Consider the following 21,796-nt stretch of genomic DNA (forward strand, 5'->3'; position numbering starts at 1 on the left):
GTAGAGGGCTTTATTTTTTTTATAGGGCTTTTATTTTTTTTTTTTTTAACAGGGCTTTATTTTGGAGGGATGGAAATATTTTGGAACTAAATAAAGGGGTAGCCACACAACAACATGAATATACTAAAGTCACTAATTTTTTTATTTTAAAATGTTTATTTATGTCACATGCACTGTATCTCCATTTCCTTTCAAAAGGCTCAGAAAGGCAGTCTTGGTTTAAAAGAAAAATTTAAAAACTGTGGCTGTCTGTAGCTCTCACCCAGACCTGCCTTTCTAATTCATGTGCAACTCAGTCTCTGAGATCATCCCTAACATTTAGAGTAGAAATCTCTAAAAATACTTGGAGAGAAAAGTGAAATTAATGTGGGATACAGTAATTGGTTCCTTGGTGGGTATGTTTATTTTAACCTCAGAACAGTTTAGAAGTAAGTCCGAAGATGATCATGTAAATGCAAACCACAATATTTGACTTTTCATCCTATCTTTTAGATTTGCTTTTGTTTATCTTGTACTTGAAATGTTTGTTTTCTGAAGGAATAATTGGCAAGGATAACTGATTTAGACTCCTGATTTAGACTCATGATTTTAAGTTGACAAGGTAAACAGAATTAAACACATGATTATATATAATATATATCTATGGTTATATACAAGTATATAATATAGCTTATATGCTATCATATTATATATTAGCTTTATATATGTTAAATTTGGAGATTTTGGCATTAGAAAACCAAAGGACTTAGAAATAAAACTAAATACACAAAGTATATAAATATAAATATAATTTAAAATATTTAAAGGAGTTAGGTTTTAAATATAACCAAAGATTAATCAAGAACATTTTAAAGTGATTTTTAAAATTTATTACCCTTATATATTATGAAATAACATTTAAAACTTAAGGGAAAATCACGACTTTAAATGTTCTTTAAAAATTAATATCTAAAAATTAAGTCACAGAAGTACAATCTGTTCACTTTAGATACATGAAAATGCCCATGTTGTTCAAGGCTATGCTGTAAAGGAGCACTACGTCTATGCTAAGTCTCTTTGACGGATCTTATCTCCTTCCGCAGGATGCTATGGATGGATAGGGGTTTCCTTGGCTGTAGAATTTCCTGTTCTCCACACCTCAAGTCTCCATAATCAAGACTTTCAAGAAAACATAAAATGTAGTTTCCTGACTCACTTCAGCAGCTTGCACTAAAATAAACATTTATTCACCATACACAATGTTAAAACTTGGTTGTGGGACTTAAGATACCACCATATCTTCCTCGTGTTAAAAGACACAAAGGAAATAGACCTGCAGAAAAATATCTGAATTGCAAGAATGACCATAGGAATCACTAGCAAAACACAGGACTGCATATAAATGTCCACTGCTCCCAAGAGTTCCAACAAGTAAGAAATAAAACAAAGCAACTAGACTTTGTTTTAACACACATATCTATTCTCAGCTACCAAATTAAGTCTTGTCCAGAGCAATAAATTCTGTGTATTAAAAGAAGGGTCCTCAAATGGTATTGTTTGAAATTTCATGAATTATAGCGGGACCTAATGTTTGAAATGGTTTACCTAATGAATTCTTACTATTCTTTTACTTGTATTGAAAACCAGCAAGAAGAATGAACACCAAGCAAAACGCATGCATTTACAGCCTCAACTCTGCTTCTCTATTGTACAGGTCACTACAAAGGTCTTTCTATTTAGAATAACAGGGACATTTTTTTCCCCCAGGGCAGCTTGCAATTATCTCACATTTTTGCTGTTGTTTGTTTCACATATGAATCTCTATGTTTACTAAACCCCAAGTTTTGCCTGGGTAACATCCTAGCAACCCTTTAACAGAGCTGCATCACCAGATTGCTCTTAACAGGATTTCTTTTAAAAAACTTACATTTCCTTACAGCCAACACACATCAAAATACCTTACTGCTATTTCTGATTTCTAGAAGGATAAGTTTTTGCTCATGGTGTTTCTAGGAAATACTAGTCTGTCTTTTATATTAGATTACCTGTTTAGATGAAAAGAAGCAGTGTGTAAATTTCATGGTCTGGCTTTTAGAATCAATCTATTTTTAAAAGTACATTCTCATTCTTGAATTGGAAGGAATTTCTCGAATATAGAACAGAATTGACAATGATCATTTGGTTGATTTACAAGAGGACTACCATTGCCCCCTCAAACCCTGGCCTTGCAATTTAAGGAGATTCTTAGGGGGAAAAAAGGGCACTGGTGAAAAATAATTCCATTCCCCTTCTTTCTCTAACCTCCTTCCTGGTCCTCCACCCCAATGAGATCATAAATGGCCTGATTGTTTCATTTTTCTCCCTAGTGACCTGCACAACTCCTGGTACTATGAACACATTTCCCGCAATGCAGCACTGGCTCCATAGCTTGTGGGGTCAGAGTGACACTGTACATCCCTTGTTTAAAAAAAAGCAAGTAAACATATAAGCATTTCAAGATGGTGACAATAGAGCATTTAAGCCAAGCACAAGGCTCTTCTAAGTTCCCCAATTTCTGGGCAGATGGTATGTCTGAGGAAAACTATAGATTCTTAACCCTCAGAATAGATTCTCCTCCAAGAGAATTCAGAGAGATGCATATATAAATTATTACATAGAAAAAAAATGCAAGTTACTTCTTCTGCAGAGAAAGGATGAATATGAGAAAGGTGGAGAAAAAATATTATATAATCTGGTAAAGGAGAGACACAGAACCAGATAAAGGAATTTAGAATTTTTTTAAGATTTATTTTCTTTATGTACATAGAACTGAGGTGCAGGCCAGAGGTGCAGGGGTGGTGAGAGGACTCACCAGAGACATAGTGGGAAGAAGAACAGGCGGATCAATGAAGTACACTGCTGAGGGGAGCAGTGGGCGAGATAGGAGAAATCTGTATGCCCTGTGGGTCACCCCCCTGGCCTGGGATTGGACTCACACTGAAGTGGCAGAGGCCAACTTTGCAGTGCTGTGCTTTAACCCACTGTACCATCAAGGAAGGCCAGGAATTGAGAATTTTTAACCAGCAGAGGCTTGAGGGAGAGACAGGTGCAGGACAAGAAATGCCAAAGAGAAGAGGGGTTCAGAGATGACCTGGAGGCCAACTTGCAGGAATAAGCAACCAATTTAAAATCATAAATCTAATGGAAAACATCCCATTGAATGAAGGGCCTCCCCAAAGAGGTGTTGGGTAAATTATGTAGGTTTTTTACAGAAGTAATAGGAAAGATAACCTAACTGTAGTATTGAAAGAGAATGAATGCATACGCTACAATACACATGAACTGGCTTCAAATAATAATGAAGAAGAAGATATAGTTGATGGTAAACTTATCCTGAAAAAAAAAAAATCAACTTGATACTTCAGAAGGCACTTCAAGATCTAGCAGAGCCTTGGAATAACCAATAGGAATTTATTACTGAATTAAATTATTTCGTTAGTTCATTCATAAATTAACTAAGTAAAATAGATGAAATTAATTTATAGATGAATGGTAGCACAAACACACTGGCTAAACCCTAATTCACAAACTACTATACTTAAACTAAATTAAATAATGGAGTGGGGGGAATTCTAGCAAATATTTGATGGGCAAATGAATAAATGGAGGATCCGGACAAATCCTTTATTAACCCTCAATCCCAGAACTATAATTTTCTAATATGAAACCTGACAACCCTTTTTCCACAAAGTAGAAATTGGCCAGCAAAGATACTAATTCAAAAGACGTTTGATATGCAGAATTAACCTCATGTTTCTTCCACTTCCCACGTAGTAAGAAATTTAAAACATTTCTGGTCAATCATTATGCCACTTAAATAAAAGTTAAGGGGAGATTAAATGACTTGTAATGACTAAGTCTTAACTCACACAGCCAGAAGGAAAGCAATGAGGCCCCACTGTAATATCTTGCCTGAGTGCTATAAAGTGGACAGTATTATTTGTCTGTAATTGAATTACAATCGTGAGCAACATTATTGATTTTTACATTCATATAAAGTAGCTTTTAAGATTTTAAAATATATATTCACTGTCTCAAATGTGGAAAACAGGCATACTAGCCCAGATTTATTCACCTGATAATAGCAGCTTTTTAAGAGGCAGAAAGTCGATAGTGAAACTGGAGATAAGGCTCTGCTTCCAGTTGTGGTAGTCATCCCTCCTGCTGGAAACCACTGCAAACTTCAAATAAAATCCAAAAAGACTCCCAAAGTCTTGGCAAGTGACCTGGAGAGGGGTCTGCATTTAGACTTGGAATAACAGGAGGTTATTTTCCCACTTCTAGAACTTTCAGCCTGACATTAGGTGGTGTCTTTGTGGTGGTAGTGGGAAAGGAGGAGATAAGTTGTGGATGGAAGCACATATCAAACCTTAAACAGAAACTTTCTGACCTGTCAGACAGAAGACAGAGGCAGCTGGAAAGTGAGAGGGAGGAACCAGAGAAAGGAAAATAGGTAAGAGGGGAGTCTGAACTCTGCCCAAATCCCTGGGCTGATCACTATAACACTGGCCTGCACAGACTGCAAGCAACCCTGATAAGGATAAAAAAAAAAAAAAAAACTAAATAGATTTTAGTTGCCTACTATTTATGAAAACAAACCAAAAAGAAAAACCCAAAATAACTGTCCTACGGATGAGTTGTCCTGTGGGTGAGTTGGGAATAACAGAGATACTGCCATTTACAATATAAGTAGGAATCCCACACAGCAAAGTATTGTTTTATGAAAAATTTGGGTTGCCATTGAAGACATTAGATGTTTATTATGAGAATGTCAGAAAATAAGTGGTGTTGGTGAGAAAATGGAGAAATAAGAACTTTTGTGCATTGTTAGTAGAAATGGAAGATGGTGAAGCTGAGGTGAAAATGTAGTGGTTCCTCAAAATCAAACATAAGAATTAATGCAGGATCAGACAAATCCACCTGGGGGGTATATATCCTGAAGAACTGAAGGCAAAGACTTGAACAGACATGTACACACCATGTTCATAGCATTGTTATTCACAGTAACCAAAAGGTGAAAGCAACCCAAGTGTCCACTGATGGATGAATGAGTAAGCAAATGGTGGTATATAAGTACCATAGGCGATTTATCCTTGTAAAGAAATGAAATTTTGACACAAACTACAATGTGGCTGAACCTTGAAGACTTCATGCTAAGTCATAAAAAGACAAATACTGCATTTAGCACTGTACTTGGGTTAGATAAAGAGATGCAAGCCAAGTTATGCCAGTTTCAGATGACTGACCCTTAGTAGTTTTATAGATAGTCAAGAAATAATTGCAAAGTTTGATTTAAAATCAAGAAATAATTGCAAAGATTGATTTAAAATCACTTTGGGCAAAGATAGAGGAAAAGAGCTGTCCAATATAATATTTTTTTAAGTTGTCTTATTCTTCATTTAGAAATTATCTAATGGAGCTAGTAATGAGGAAGATAACCAGGGTGGAGGGGAAGGATACTTTCTCTCCCATGGGGAATCTGTAGCATTCTAAAAATAATAATCAGCCATGGTCTCTGTATCTGCATTTAGGTTCATAATTGAAAATCCTGAGTGTAGTGGAAACTATATCTTTAGAATGGCTCAGTTATATCAGAGCCCCAAACTCATGATTCAGAACATATACTTGGTGGAGTTCAGTCCTTCTCATGGCTATGACCTCTCTCTCCTTGCTCCTTTAGGAAGCAAAGCACTTATTTGACTACAAAAAGCTCTTCATTGTTTTTCTCAACTTCTCCACTTCATAAATCTTTAATTAGTGTCAATGCCACAGAAGTAAGTGGCTATTTCAGTAAGTCTGAAATGATCCTCAACATTTGTCAACTGGATACATTAAAGAATGACTTAGATTTCTACCTCCCTATAGTCTCTATAGTCTGAACCAATGCAAGAAAGAATACACCTTGACTGTCTCATTTTGGTTGGTGCTTTCTTTCTTCCCTACAACTCTTTTAATGTATAGCTCATTTTTCTCCTGGTAACCATGACTGTGCACACCACCCTGCATAACTCCTCAGTTTGTAGGGAAGGGTGTGGATATGGCTATTAAGCAGAGTGAGATTGGCTCCCCAAGTGTTTGGCAAGTGCAACCCATTTTTCTTCCTTTCTCATTTACTACTGAAAAATAATGCCTGGGAGGAAAATAAGATAAACAGTGGCCATTCAAAGTTCCCCTAAGCTAAGGCTTACTTTTTACTTTTCCAAAGTCCCAGACAAATTTTCTACCAGGTTTCTGTTTAATGTCACTTTAGCTAACATATGTCAAGCTCTTAATTAACATTGGTTAAAAATAGCCCACTTGGATGCAAATAGAATATCATGAGGTGAGGGATTTTGCTGTCTCGTTTGTTGTTTTAATAAATGATAGGTTAATAAAAAGAACTAGATAAATAGTCTCATGTTTATCTACAGAACTCATGTAACATCCCTCATGCTTCCTCCACTTGATTGCTTGGAAGCATGGGCTTAAGCTACCTCCTCTGTTGCCCTCTAACAGAAAGAGTTGATCAAAGAACATGTATAATTGCAAGGTTTATCTTTCTTTGGGCTATGATCTTGCTTGATAATTATATGCATACACCTGTTACCTACTCTTTGAAACTGAGGCCTCCTTGAGGTTAGAGACTCTGCTACTCATGTGTTTCCCATGAGACACCACAGGCAAAACACTCACTTACAAATTTTTGTTGTTCAACAAATGAATGAATGAAATGTTTTTTTTTATTTTTTTATTTTTTATTATTTTTTAAAGATTTATTTATTTGTGCATACAGAACTGGGGGACAGGCCAGAGGCTCAGGGACGGTGAGAGGCTTCACCAGAGACAGAGTGGGGAACAGAACAGGCAGATCGATGTAGTGCACTGCTAAGGGGAGCAGCAGGTGGGTCAGGAGAGGTCTGCCGTGCCATGTGGTCACCACCGGGGCAGGCAGGAATCAAACTCATGCATAAGTGGCTTTAGATTCCCAGTGCTGTGCTTTAACCCGCTGCGCCACCAGGGAGGGCCTGAATGAAATGTTTTTTAAGGTACAGATGAGAAGAATTCTAGGAACTCTTTAGTTCAATTACAATGTATGTGTCATTCATCACCAAACTCAGCCAGATAGTCAATGCTACTAATGGATATTAGCCAATAAATCAGCAAAGATGTATAACTGTTATACTGTTATACAGATCACTGTTCCACACAGAATGCTGTTTGAAGATGAAATAAGATTTCTCTAGACAAAATTTTGGACCCATGCTTGAGCTAGGTGGTCTGGTGTATAGAAAAATAGCACATTCTAAAATAGAGTACCACGGCTGGAACAGGGACAGGATCAATGTCCCTAATATGGATTTCTGTCTCAAGTAGAGCATATATTTATTGGATTATTATACAGCTGTGAAGAAAGATCAAATGGTAGCCATTGGCACAAAGTGGGTGGACTTTGAGATGATTATGTTCAGTAAAATCAGCCAAAAAATTGAAAGACAGATTTTGGATAGCTTTGCTCATTTGTGGAATATAAATACCCAAAAAACAACTACACACAAACTATAAAAGAAATAAAAATTTGAAGTCTGCAAAAATGGCTTAGCTTACGTTTTAGATAATGGCTACTAAATAAAAGGTTTAGATAATGATTCCTAAAGGAAAGGGAAGAGAGTCAGAGAGCGAGACAGATGAGGTATGGACATGGTGGTTTGGTGAAGGAACTTTTTTTTTTTTTAAGTATACTGTCTTAGAACTTAGTATTTTGCTACATTGAGACAAAGTTGTAAGAAGATATTTTATCATTGGCTGGCCTAGCCATCTACTGTATGCAATAATGTGTTGTGATGCTGTTATATATAAGGAATGAAGAGATTGTTTTGCTTCTGTGAACAAAGTAAGAATGAGATGAATATTAACTCTTCAAGGAAAAATCAAGCTAGCTAAACCTTTTCTGGAGAGACTTAACACATTTAAAAAAATGTGCAAAATCTAACATTAAAAACTCAAAATTTTCTATATAAATTTCAGGCACCTCAATGTTTTCCATTTCTGGTCAAAATATTAGCAACAAAAAAGGAGATAATTATGGTCTGAGATAATTATGGTCTAACCAGGGAGAAAACAGCCCCCAGAACTCACAAGGAAGTTTAACTAAAAGAGGAACAAGGCCCTTTGAGTTAGAAAACTGAACTGCTAGGTTTTAACTCACAGACCACAATTCAGAGCAGGTGCAATCACTCTGGCCATTTGCTGACAGGCGACATGGAGGAGAGAAAACAAAAGGCAAGGAGAAGTACTGCGCATGGAGAAGCTTTCAGAAGCTCCTGTTGCTAGGGAACGACTTCTGTGTTCATACACTGCTAACTCAAGCTATTCAGATATCACTAGAATAATCTTTCTTGGGCTCAGGAGGAAAGGAAATGGCTTTCAAAGCTCAGACGTCATGGTAACACCAAGCAAGGCTCAGTTTTTCCACCAGACACTGAAGAGCAAGGGATGCTGGGAGAGAACAAGAAGTGAATGGGCACCTTGTTTTTATTCAGACAGGCAGAGCAGATCGCCTTTTCATCTTTATCTACCCAGGTGTGTCAGTTGCAAACTGTGACTTGTGTGTGTGTGCATGTGCACACACATATACACCTTTGTCATCCCATTGCGAGCAGGCATGATTGACGGATCTTGAGATGTCCACATCATCACTTTCTCCAAGTCCATTGAGTTCACCTCCTCCATTTCATGAGGATTCATTGAGGATTTAACTTTATGTGCATGGTACAGAGCCAGGATAGAGGGAGGCACCATGAACAGAAATTGTTCAGTTGGGAAAAAAGAGCCAAATTTTGGGGGAAATGTGTTATTATCTTTGATTCTATCAGATGTAAACAGGATGTTCTAATAGAATGAATCATATTTAAAACATCAGTTATCCAACTTGGCCAAGCCTTTTTTAAAAAAAGAAAAGAAGGGCCCTCTCTGGTGGCACAATGGGTTTTGATGCAGCACTTCAAGCTAGCTGCAGTTGCTTCAGTGCAAGTTCGATCCCTGGCCCAGGAGGTGATCCACATGAGGAGGCAGACCTCTTCTGATTTGCCCACTGCTCCCCTCAGCAGTGTACTTCATTTATCGCCTGTTTTACTCCTCACTCTGTCTCTGGTGAATCCTTTCACCACCCTTGCATCTCTGGTTTGCACCCCAGTTCTATATGCATAAATAAATAAACCTTTTAAAATTTTTTTTAAAAAGAAGAGACTCTCTTTCATCTCAAATAAAGCAAAAGTCTGCATATCCAGGTCAAACTGTTAGAACTTATCTTTCTCCAAGGTCCCCTTCTTACCAGAAACCAGGAGGGTTAGGCTTCTAGGGTCAATGGTTCTGAGACATTGGCTAATAAACTTTCTCAAATTAGAAGAATATAAAAACCCTCTCCATAGGATACTACTCAGAATTTTTTTAAAAAGATTTATTTTATTTATGCATACAGAACTGGGGTACACGCCAGAGGGACAGGGGCAGTGAGAGGATTCACCAGGGGAGCAGCACAGACTGATTGATGAAGTACACCACTGAGGGGAGCAAGCAGGCAGGTCAGGAGAGGTCTGCCACGCCATGTGGTCATCTCCGGGGCAGGTGGGAATTGAACTCATGCTGAAGTGGTTTTAGCTTCTTAGTGCTGTGCTTTAACCCACTGCGCCACCAGGAAGGGCCCACTACTCAGAATCTTTTTAATGGTCCATAAGACATACTTGTTTTCACAGTTGCTGAAATGGTTTAAGAATATGAGGCATTGGACTCAACCAGACCTATATTGATGTAAATTCATGGTAAAGCACTTAGCATGGTGCCCAATGCATGGCAAGTACTTAATAAATGTTAGCTAGTGTTATTGTCAGTGTATAAAGGCAACCATGGTTACCAGATGTTTTGTGTTCAGTTGTTAGAGAAGAACAATACAGAGAAAGTGATCTTGAATATGTACAAATCCAAGTGGTAACTGGACCAGATAAACTCGGGGTACAGTTAATTGGTTAGAAGTGGTAAGGAACAGAGACAGTATCAATCACCTGCAGGAATTGATACAATCATCCAATTTCTTTAATCCTTTTCAAGATGTTTAAGGAACTGGATACTGTGAACTGACTTAGAGCAGAGCAGCCATGAAAGAAGCCAGGCCCAAAAAAAGTGAGAAAGCATAGACTGCTGGAAACATACCCATTAGGCTGAGAGCAGTTGCTGACTTCTGTGGAGCATCAAACCAAGGAAAGCTGCACTTAAGCCCTTATCTTCACACCAAGCATGGGGGGCAGGCATCCATACAACAACCTTGTTGAACACATGGACAGATGATCTATGTGCCCAAAAGAACAAATATCACAATATTTGCAATGAAGGCCAAGGTCTAGAGCCCAGCCTTTGTAAAACATGTCCCAACTTTTTGAGTTTTTTATCTGTTTTGCTTTTACGACTCAGTAAAAGCCAAGGGCACTTTGTTCCCTTTGTCAGTTCTCCTTGGGTAGGAAGGCTGAAATTTTCCAGGATTACTGTACACACTGGAGTCATGCTTGATCAAAATCCATCTAAAAGGTGCCAGGCACACAGTCAGACGAGCAAATGCTCACAAAGGGAATTTTACATCTGCCTTGCTGAGTAAGAAAGAATCATACACCCTTCACTGTAGGTTTCTTGGGGGAGGGCATGGTGGCCTCTCAGCTGCCATAAAAAGAGAAGGCCCAGAAGAGAAGCTTGTGACCCCATAGCGTTTCAAGATGAGCCATCCCCACCTCCACTCCCAAATGTGTGGTGTCATCAGGTTCAAGCTGAAACTACATTTCTAGCTGTTCAGCCACACCCATATATTAAATGTTTCCATTTCCCGTACTCTTCCCCCTTGTAAATTGTTCATTGCTAAAATCATGAAAAGCGTCTAATAGCAGAGTATTAACCTCTTACACAGAAGAAAACTCATGAAACTTCAGAGGACTGTGTAGAGATCAATGGTCAAGGTAAGTGTTCACCAGTGCTATGTTAGAGTTCCTCCCCTGTTACCACAGCCATGGCCCCAAACAATCTCACCTGCCCCTAGACCACAAGCAGGATGGGAGGGCACCTCTATAGGATGCAACTCAGCTGATTTCTTTCTTTCTTTCTTTCTTTGTTTTAACAACTTAGGAATGTAGGTCTGGTTTGGCCAGTTCTTGCAATTTCTCAGGAGAAATTGGAATCTGGATTTTTGACTTGAAATGTTCCAGTTTTTCAACACTGGTAACCAAATTTTTAAAAATGTTAAAGACTACAGGCCAAACATAACACATCCACAAGCTGGGTTTGCCCTTTTTGTAACATTGGTCATAAGCAGCTAAAACACTTCTGGGTTTTCAGAATTACTCCCTGCTCTCTGAATACCTTTGTGGAATATAGACTGCCTGTCAGCACTTAGTCATAATTTATTTCAGAAAGGTCTTCGTTAACATGTTACTGTGATACTTCATGATCTTTTCCACTATCTGTCTGTGAGGAAGAATAAGGAAACAGAGGTGTTCTTTCGTAAACTTTTTAAAAACAGGCTAAAAATGGTAAAAAGCAATAATAACATAAGCTAATTTTACCTTAATTTAAAAAATTAATTAACTAAAAAAACCCAGGGTAAAAGATTCAATCAGAAATTCAGATGAACATTATATTCATGTTTAGGGCTCAAAAATGGATTGCTTTACACTTAAATCAAGCAATTCAAACAGTCAAAATAAGGCAGTATCTAAGCAAACATGCTTTGTGATAGCTTCAAAATAGCAAAGTCCTGTTTCTTCTTAGGCATCACTAAATGCCCTCCAATGGGCACATTAGAATTGCATATACAAAAAGATCAGAGAATTCAATACTTAGGGATGTCACCATTTTAACCTGTTAAAAGAATAATTAACAAAGTACCCATTTTGCATTCAGGGAGATTTTAAGCTTTTTTTGAAAGGTGCCCCCACCCTAATCAGGTTCACTGATTAGGTTGTATTCAATGCAGTGACTGCATTAGGGAACTCTCTAGGAATCCCTAGAGCAGTTTATGTGAGGGGTGATGGGAATACACAGAGCAGTGGGCACTGGGCTTTATCAGAAGTCTGCTTCTGTGGGTGACTGGGGCTTGGTCCTAGGGGCAAATTCTAGACCTCATAGAGAATCCTGCTACAGCTGCTACCCCAAGGGAAGCCCAAGGTATTCATCAAGTCCCGTGGCAATTGCTGAGGGCCTCTCCTAAGGGATGGAAGAGTAGCTTCTATAAGAGAAAGACTTAGGTCAAGGCCAGTAGGTGCCAGAATGTGCTGGGCGGGGTTGCACCACAACTTCATCAGTCCTCCCTCCCCTGTTTTTGATACAGACAACTGACATTCTCTCAATATATGTCAAGTGCTATACAAAAACTATTTTAGGACAAGTCCTTTCTGTTTTTTCAGCCTGTGCCCCCCTCCAGACACAATTTCTGAAACAGTGACTGATCTGCCATGAATGATTTAACTGTGCGGTGAGGTGTGGTTACCCTTAGCCAAGTTTAACTGGAGTGTGGCATAGGGAAAGGGGTGTGGGAAATGAAGAAGCTGTCTCTCAGGGGACCTCTACGACCAAAATTACTTACTTCATGTTTCATGTCTACAGGGAAATATAGGTAAATCATGAAGACCATAACAACAACCATCTTTGAGACATGCAAACTTCATTTTTTTTTCCCCTCTCTACTGTCACAAGGAGCACTTGTGACAGTAATCAGCTAAATTTCCACTCTCTCTATCCTGAGAATGGAAGAAAGGTATACTCTACCAAGGGAACGAGCTGGACATCAAGTGCACAGTGCACAGCGCCAGCACCAACTTCTTATTCACGGGCACGAGAAGGAAGTGAGAAGCAGGAAGTGGATCAAGAGATTCCTCCAAGTGGGAAACAATGAAAGACCATCGATTGTATTTACACAATGCATGTGCTATTTCAATGACTGCTACTTTTGTATATTAAATTCAACTTCGCAATTTTTCTCCTATGAAGGATTTGTACAAAGGCCCAAAATGAAAAAAAAAAATAAAAAAAATAAAAAAAAGAAACTACTATAGCACTTTAAAATAGTACTATAAACATTTTGTGGAACACACACATATAGGACAATTCTGCTTCAAGTTACTACCACAGTAAAAATTTCATTCCTGCTAAGAGATTCACCGTAATTCCTAAATAAACTTCTGGAAAGATCCATGCCTCTGTTTCGATCGTGCTAAGAGGACAGAGGATTGACTGGAGAGCAGTAGTATTCAATAAAGCTACTGAGCTACTATGGTGTCTCGTGGGTACATGGGCACAATATCAAAACTGGACACTTGCTGTGCAGGTACATTTCAGCTCCTGTTTAAGGTACAGGTGACCAGTCAGTCAACAATGTGTCAGATGTACCTTGAGCACGGAAGACTAAACCAAATCCTCATTTTTATTTATATTTGTCTTTTCCCATTTATGAGTGAGTCATCTGTTTAATTTCCTGAATTAAAAAAGAAAATCTGGAAAGGATTAGTTGTCTACCCTGAGGAAAGGAGACAAAGCAGAGATTGCTCACTGAGTGACCCTGAAAAGGAGAGATGATATGGTTGTGGAGCTGTAGGTGACATATTGTTTAATTTGCCTAGGAGAGTGCTGAGAACTTAGAAGCCTGATTTCATTGGTTTGACACCTTTCATTATAAAGTGGTGTTGAGCTAAAAGCAGAAAGCTACATCTTTAAAAGTCTCTCTTTGCCTTAAATCCAGAGAACCCTTCCTGCCTTCTCCTGCCCAAGACAAACATTACCCTCCCCCTTTCAGCTCCCACCCCCTGTCACCAGGGAAACATCTTGGATTTTGGGGCCATATTTTGATTTAATAAATGAAGAAAATCTAGGTTGAAAAACATATAAGCTGACCACAGATCTAAGGTGTGGGGGTTGGGGAAGGTGGGGAAGTGGGAAGGGAGAAAACAACAGAGGGGGGGCTATGGGCGGCGGAGGGGGGAGAGAGTACAGTGGATGGTGGTGGTGTTTTGGTGATGGGAAAACTACGTGCCACACCTGAAGGGGCAAATCCTATACTGTGAATAAGCAAACAAGGATATAAAATAATGATGTCGCTAATATAAAGAAAACCAATACTTTAAAGGAAAAAAAGTGTGTAAGAATATGTGTGTATGTGTATATACATATTTATACACATGTATATACTTCTACCTACTAACTGTGATAATGCATAATGTCTTAGTAAATTCTAGAAGCACTTCAGACCTCCCTCTTTATGAATGTATGTTGGAATCTCCTGTCTAGGGGTGTTCTTAGTTCTTGGAACAGGAAATATATCACTTTCACAGCACAAACATGCTGCCTTCACTTCCTGGAAGGAATTTATATGATAATGAACATCCACTTCCTGTTATTTGAAATAGAGGAAAATTAGTGGGAATTCTTAGAGTAAAATAAAAGTATAGCAGTTTAATCCCATAAAGAGGTGCAGGAATCAGCACACCCCTCAGTCATCACTGTCTCCAGTAGCACTTTCTCTATTAAGTGGCCTCCTGGAACCCTCAGGCTGCTTGCCATACTGTGAGGGGAATGGAAAGAAGATACACTCAGATCAAGGAAGTACACCAACCTTTCTTTTTCTTTCTTTCTTTCATTTCTTACCTCCCTCCCTGAATGGTGTTCTATTCATTCTTTGGCCAAAATTTTGGGAAAATCCATACAGAAAATAAGTATCTTTTTGCACAAATGATATTCAAGTTGCAACTGAAATACAGTTGGCAGGGGTAAAACCTCATTTTTGGAGTTTTCTAATCTGATATCAAAGTAAAACAGATACTTTGTCTCAATTATCAGAGAATAGGTCTCATGGTGTCACCTCTTACACTCTCAGTCAGAAAGCCTTAACTCTAAGTGTCTAAGCTCTCGGCAGGGGCCAGCCTCACACACAACCAGGTTGCTAGGGAGCTGCTTAGTGGAACCCTGCTCTCACTTCCCCAGAAAGGCTACAAAAATGCATACTTCTTTTTCTTCATTTTAACCACTTAGGGTTCTTTACTTCATACCACAGGAAGTGAAACCTTGACTCAATAGGCCCCAATAGCCAGTTCTAAAAGTGTGCTGGGCCCACTCAGTTATGGGTGTGCTTAAGTTAAGTTCTGTGCTAAATGTCTGATGAAACCCTTTAACTGTCATAAAATGGTTCCAACTTACAGGATTCTCCTCTTAAGGTCACAGTATTGCAACATAGGGGCCCACAACAGAGATTAATGCAGCCCCAAGTTGATAAGGATTCCACAAAGTCCTCTAGAATTTTAAACACTTTTAAGTTTTATTTGACCACATATTTGGTCTCCTAACAGCAATGCAATGCATGGGCAAGAAAAATTGCAAGATCAAGCCAACATCTTAAAAATATTTTATTCCCGCCCTTTTCTTTTTATGAAACATAATCACCTAAAAAGACATAACTCACTTTTTAAAAATAATTCTTCAAGAAGGTACAACTGGCCCACTGTTGGTCTCCCTGCCCACAGGAAATGAGTAAATAAATGAAGATATGATGAACCACTTTTGAAAACATGCTAATATGACTTTATCTCTAATTTGTATTCATTTGGCTATAAGTAAAATTAGTATGGGCAAGATCTGTAGTTTAAATCAACAATAAAGTTGATTTACATTGTTAGTATTTGAAGTATAGGATCTGTCCCTTCAGGTGCAATCACCGCAGTTTACCTGCCATCAAAGCACCCATAGCCTTCAACCTTAATCCGTAATGTTCAATTTCAAAATTATTCAACATTGGCGACTCTTCTAGGCCTTTGTGTGTGTCTTATTGTTGTTCTAAGGGCTTTGTGTGGATAGAAAGGAATGAAATGAATCCTCATCACAAAACTTTTTCTTTAAAATAAAGTCAGAGTCAGATAGAAACCCCAAGAAAGGAACACTTTCTGCGGGAAGGCAGAAAGGAGAGATTACCTAAGGAAAGGAAGTCCTCAGAAGAGGCAAGACTTGAGTCATGCAAACCAAAAGTCTCCCAACGTTAGTACAACCATGACTAAGAAATGAGTTCCCAAGCCAGGAAATACAGTTGGCAGGGGTAAAACCTCATTTTTGGAGTTTTCTAATCTGATGAAGACATGTGAACCAACTCTGCCCTATCTTCAGATGCTTCCAGTAATTGACTTATCCTTAGAGGTTCCTGTTGTCAGGCTTCACATTGTGCCTGACAGTTTTCTCTGCTTAGAATTATGGCCTCCTCCTTGTCACTGTTAGTAAATTTTCTTTGCTTTTTCTCAATTATACCAGCAACATCACTGGTTTATCGAAGGAACTTGTGAGCATGAAAATCTTTCCTCCACTCATCACCATGTCCATAATTCCATCTGTTACCTAGTGTTTCCTTTTCCCTGTGCCCAGGTCTAGTTTGGTATCCTTTTCTTTCTGTTTGCATTAAATGCTGTATCCGACGGAGGCTTTATGTCTTTCAAATAACACGTTTTGCTATGGGGTGGCGGAGGGTGAGGGGAGGATGGTGAACAGGGGACAAAGAATAGAACAATGGCCTAGGATAAAAGACTATGGTTACATGGATGGATAGAGAGGGGGACTTATACCTGGGGAGGTAGGAACTCATTTCCCTAGATCATGCTAGTGTTACAAACCAGTTTTACCTTAATAAAGAGAAATAAAAAAACAATCACTTTTGATAAAGGTATAAAGGCTTTAACTTCACTTATAAGCAAATATTACTCCTACTTTTAAGAAATTGTCTGATAGGATCTTCATCAAGAGGCCCCATGATTTTGGGCTTTCCTAAACTCAAATCAAGAAATTGGCTGACCATGGGTTTTGATTGTAGAAGGAAATACCTTTTTCCTTTTCCTGTTTTCTGATATTTAAAGTCCCTTTGATAATCACCAATTTTTTTCATTCCACAGGTAGGGTTTCAAGTTGAAATACCAACAGGTTGAACAGAGGTGACACTGTGATAAAAATTAGTCTGTATAAAGGTATCTGTGCGTGATTGTGTGTCCTGGTAGTAGAGAACCTGGGTATCAAAAGCAGTGAGGAAGGATTCCCACTGAGAAGGGACAGGGCACGGAAAGGGCAGTTGGATAGAGGCAAAGGTAACCTTCATGCATCTGATGAACCTGCCCCGCACTGCACTTGCTGAGACAGAGCACCAGTTGACAGCAACCCACGTTGTATCACATTAAAAGAGACATTAAAAGAGACTTTCCTGTCAATTCAGCTAACTGAAGGGGGAAATGCTACCTGATCGTGGATAGGCATGAGGGCAGGTCATGTACTAAAAAAAACCTTGAATGGACATTACACAGAGTTATCAGAGAAGTGGAGGTAAAGTATAAACATATTCCCAGTTAACCTGTCATTGTCCCTGGGTGGCCCCTGAAAGTATAAATTTTAAACCTCAGGATAAAGTGACAGATGTCTAAGGGTAAGATCATCAGTGAGAAAATGGGCTGAACTCCAAATAGGTATCAATTTGGATTCAGTTTACTGTATTTCATTTTCACTTTATAAATGACTTGGTTGATATATCTGTCTTCACAAATGGATTCCATTCTATCTCTCAGATCCAGTTTACATGCCACAATCTCTTGGAGGAATTCCTGGAGCCCTCAAATTTGATTTCTCTGCCCTCTGTAGCACTCCCCCTCCCTCCACCCACTACTGTGTGTTTATGTCCCGGGGCATCCTACCTTTTGTCTTAGTTTTTGTGTCCATCTGTTATAGGTCCTATTTAACAATACCTCGATAAAGGCAGGACTTCCACAGCACCTGCTTTCTTTATAACATTTTACTGGTCTAAAGACTATGATTTCTTTATAATTTACATTTTCTTTTTATTTACCACTACATTTCTCACTTACTTCTGAGACCTAGAAAGCATGGAGTCATGTCTGGCCTATTTACCACTCAATGTAAAGCATAATTCCTAGGACAATATTTAGTGTGTAGTAGGCACTTAATGAACGTTTCTTAACTTAATGTAGCATATATTCACACTTTTCAATTAACCTTAAAGACACAACTTATGCCTAATAGAATCTCAAAAATGGTTAGTAAGTAGAGTAGGCCTGCAGTGACTGGACTAAGATTAGAGACTCAGGAATACTAGAATTACAGTATAAAAACACACATTTGGACTAAATGCTGAATAAAGATGTGAAACTCCACAGGAAGCCCAGAGTTAGTGGGCCCAAACATATTTTAGAGAAAGTGAGAAACTTCATTTTTTACCTGAGATTCTATTTACAGACCAGGAGTTATTTGGTGTTATTGAAGAAAATAGGGGGGAAAGACATTTAGTCAAAATCTAAACGTGTAATACTATTAGATTATAGATTTCTAAGTAAACCATGGCCCTTCTTGTCTTTAGAATTAAGTTACATGGGAACTCCAACTCCAAATGTGCTTATAGCAGGAAATCACTAGACTAGATTTCTAGTAACAACCCCAAGGGCCTTTCCAGGAACCCTACTAGACTGTTTAAGAATGAGATTTCTGATTTCTCACCCTGAAATGTCAAAGCGGTTTTGTTGAAGTCAAGTAACATCTTAGAAAAGCCATAGTGAACAGTAGAAACTTTACAATATATGGGGTAATTGAGGCTTTGGATGTGAAAAAAAAAAAGTCCTCAAAATATAGTAACACTCTGCCAAGAAAGGAAATAACACCATTGATAACAGCAGTTGGGAAAGTCAAGGTCTCTTAGTTAGCCAGATTTGTACTGACCCAGCAATGGCTGTCATCCCAGCCTATTTCTCTAGCTGAGGAACTGAAAATTAAGGTTAAGTCTGCAAAAATTGCACTCTGAACAATTTTCAGGTGTGATAGGCATGCTCCAACTTTACCCTTCCATGTCCCTTTCTTTTTAAGCCCCAAATTACTTACAAGCATCAACCTACAGACTTCTTTGATTCTGCTATCCTAAGACAATTTTACTTTCATTATATTGATTTTTTTTCACATTTTGAACATTTCCCATGTTCAAAAACTGTCTTAAACATAGTTTTATTTTGTGAGGGTACGTGTCATGTCTTATTCTCATTTTTTATACTAGAAATTTAAAAGAGGCATGGCATTGGATCACATCAAACCCACCCCATTAGTATCTCCATTAAGAGAATAGAATGCCTTATACATAGAAAACTCAAAAAGAAATTTACTGAACAATTTTTATGTCCCAGGCATTGTCCAAAATGTCAGGGGTACCACTAAGCAAGCATGGTCCCTGCTCATGATCTGGGTGCAATAAATAAATAGGCCAATCAACAGAAAAATTATTTTAGTTGTAATGGTATTAAAAAATATAAATGAGCAATGGAATGAAAAGTGATTTGTAGGACTGACAAGGTGGGTTCTGGAAGTAGATATATGATCTGAGACATGACTGATGAGAAGCCAAGCATTCAAAAGTCCACAAAGGGATGAAACTGTTGGTGGTAGAGTACAGTCAACTTGACAGGTGTTTAGAGGGAGGTGGTGGAATGGCCTGTTAGTTTCCCTCTATATCTGAGCAAGATGCTCCCTTTTCCCCCTCACTTTGCTTATTCGTTTCATTACCATTTCCCATTTCTCCATTTTCATTAAATTACAAGAAAATGAACTTCTACCACAGGCAAACACATCTGGACCCATTGCCTAACCTAATAATATAAAACACCAAACTAAAAGTCATTAGAAAATAGAAATTGAGAGTATTGAGATTTGGCTTTCTTTACAAGATCAATTTAACTAATATTATTTTAAAGATTTATTTATTTATGCGTACAGAACTAGGGTGCAGACCAGAGGTGCAGGGTAGGTGAGAGGATTCACGAGAAAGAGTGGGGAGCAGAACAGGCAGATTGATGAAGTACACTGTTGAGGGCTGCAGCGGGAGAGACAGGAGAGGTCTGCTGAGCTATGTGGGTCACCTCCAGGGCTGGGGATTGAACATACATTGAGGCGATTGCAGTCAGTTTGCAGTGCTGCACTTTAACCCACTGTGCTAACAGGGAGGGTCCCCAAAAAACTTATTTTTATGACCACTAGTCTCATTACCATTACTAATCATAGTCAGAAACTAAGTTGTAAAACTTCTCATCATATGTTTCTTTCCATATTATCCCATAAGAAGTACATTATGGATTTAATAACCTTAGCAAAGATGTATGTGTAAATATACAGTAACAACAAAAACCCAACCAAACAACAACAAATGCATCTAAGTAATATTTTCTAAGGTAATCATAAATACTTCAGTAATAATTATACTACTTATTTTGGTATTACTAAATTTGAATTTGAAATGTCTGCATAATTACCATCTACTTCATTGCAAGTATTTGTTCGGCAAGAACTGCAATCAATAAAAAGAAAAAGAAGAGAAGCAGCTATTTTCTGCACCATGGCCAGATTGTCCAGATGTCGTGTCTGGAATACATCACAAGTGACATTTCTAGTCATGTTTCCAATCATTTGGAACACATAGATTTTCCTTGGTAATCTGCAAAGCTTTTGGATATGGTGAGTCGTGCTGTCAGCAACAGCAGCTCAGGAAAAGGAGTCACAATGAACATATCCTACCTGGTGTCATCTTCGGTCCCAAATTGAGGTCTTTAAATTCTTCCTGGTTTTCTTTCTCTTCCTGAGTTCCAGCCGCACAAACAAGACAAAAAAGGAGAAAATAAAAGTTTGGTTTTTTTTTTTTGCAAAGCTAGTAGTTAATGTGAGATCAAATTTTAAAAAATTCAACCGTAGATGTCTAGTAGGGTAAGCAGGGATGTGCTGAGTTATAAACTGCAGGGAGCCATCCACATGGAAGTTTCTGCAAATGCTGCCCCTGGATAGTACAGTTCAGGAGTCCTTTGTGACTAATACATTTGGGGGCATCAATCACTTAGCCATAATAAATGGGTGGGTTTCCCCATGAGATAAAATTCTGCAGTATGAAGGAACAAAGAGAACTAATGTGGTTTTTCATAAAGCAATGAGCTGAATTCATGTGATTTTGAAAGTTCTATCAAAGTTCACAGTTAATTTTATCTCTGGAAAGGCAAGTGCACACATTTTTCTCAGTTCTGGTATGGTTTTCTTAATAACAATTTTAACTGTTGTAATATGGATAACCATTGACCTGGCTAGCAACGAGGGAAGGAAATTAGGAAGAATTCTATCTACAATGGTGCTTTTGTAATTTTGTCTGCATGTTGACTTTATACTCACTTATTTTTTCCTTCATTGAACAAATATTTGTTGAGTGCCTAGTATGGCCAATTTCTGTGGGACTGTAATCTTTAAGTAAGATGCTTTCTAGGATCCCTTGAATTATACTGCAGGCAGATGCTGGCTGGCACACTTTTAAAGCATTCTTTGTTCCTCCTAAGAGTTTAACCCAATAGGAAATATCCTGGGCCATAATAACTCATATGGTTTGAGGTTGCATAAATGAGACTACTCCGTAACTAGAATAGAACAATGAAACTCAAAAGCTGGCATTATTCATCATAGGATTATCTCCCAATTTGTTCTAAGTTTGTAGCTTGTAGGTAACAATTCATCCAGATAAGAATTCACAAACCCCTCAAGTGTGACTAGTCAAGTTTGGTTAGTCAATGAAAGAAATGTCCTTTTCAATTAATAAAGATTAGTTGTAATTAAATTAAATCATAAGGGAATTTATTTAACCTGTATTGGGAACAAATGTTTTTTTTCCCAAGCTCAGAATTCCTCTTCAAGTGTTCATCATTAGGGACCACTTCCAAAAATTTGCCCT

General features: G+C 38.2%; 1 protein-coding gene across 1 annotated transcript in view; it reads right to left on the reverse strand.

Annotated features, from left to right (window-relative positions):
• FAM107B (family with sequence similarity 107, member B) overlaps nt 1-21,796 on the reverse strand; it is a 172,022-nt gene that overhangs the window by 83,618 nt on the left and 66,608 nt on the right. The window contains exon 2 of the mRNA XM_012731242.1: nt 20,608-20,668. Within this exon, the coding sequence (XP_012586696.1) occupies nt 20,608-20,668 (61 nt within the window). The remainder of the gene's footprint in view (nt 1-20,607; nt 20,669-21,796) is intronic.

This window comes from Condylura cristata, unplaced genomic scaffold (genome assembly GCF_000260355.1).
Source record: "Condylura cristata isolate star-nosed mole 26May11 unplaced genomic scaffold, ConCri1.0 scaffold00030, whole genome shotgun sequence".
Classification (NCBI taxonomy): domain Eukaryota; kingdom Metazoa; phylum Chordata; class Mammalia; order Eulipotyphla; family Talpidae; genus Condylura; species Condylura cristata.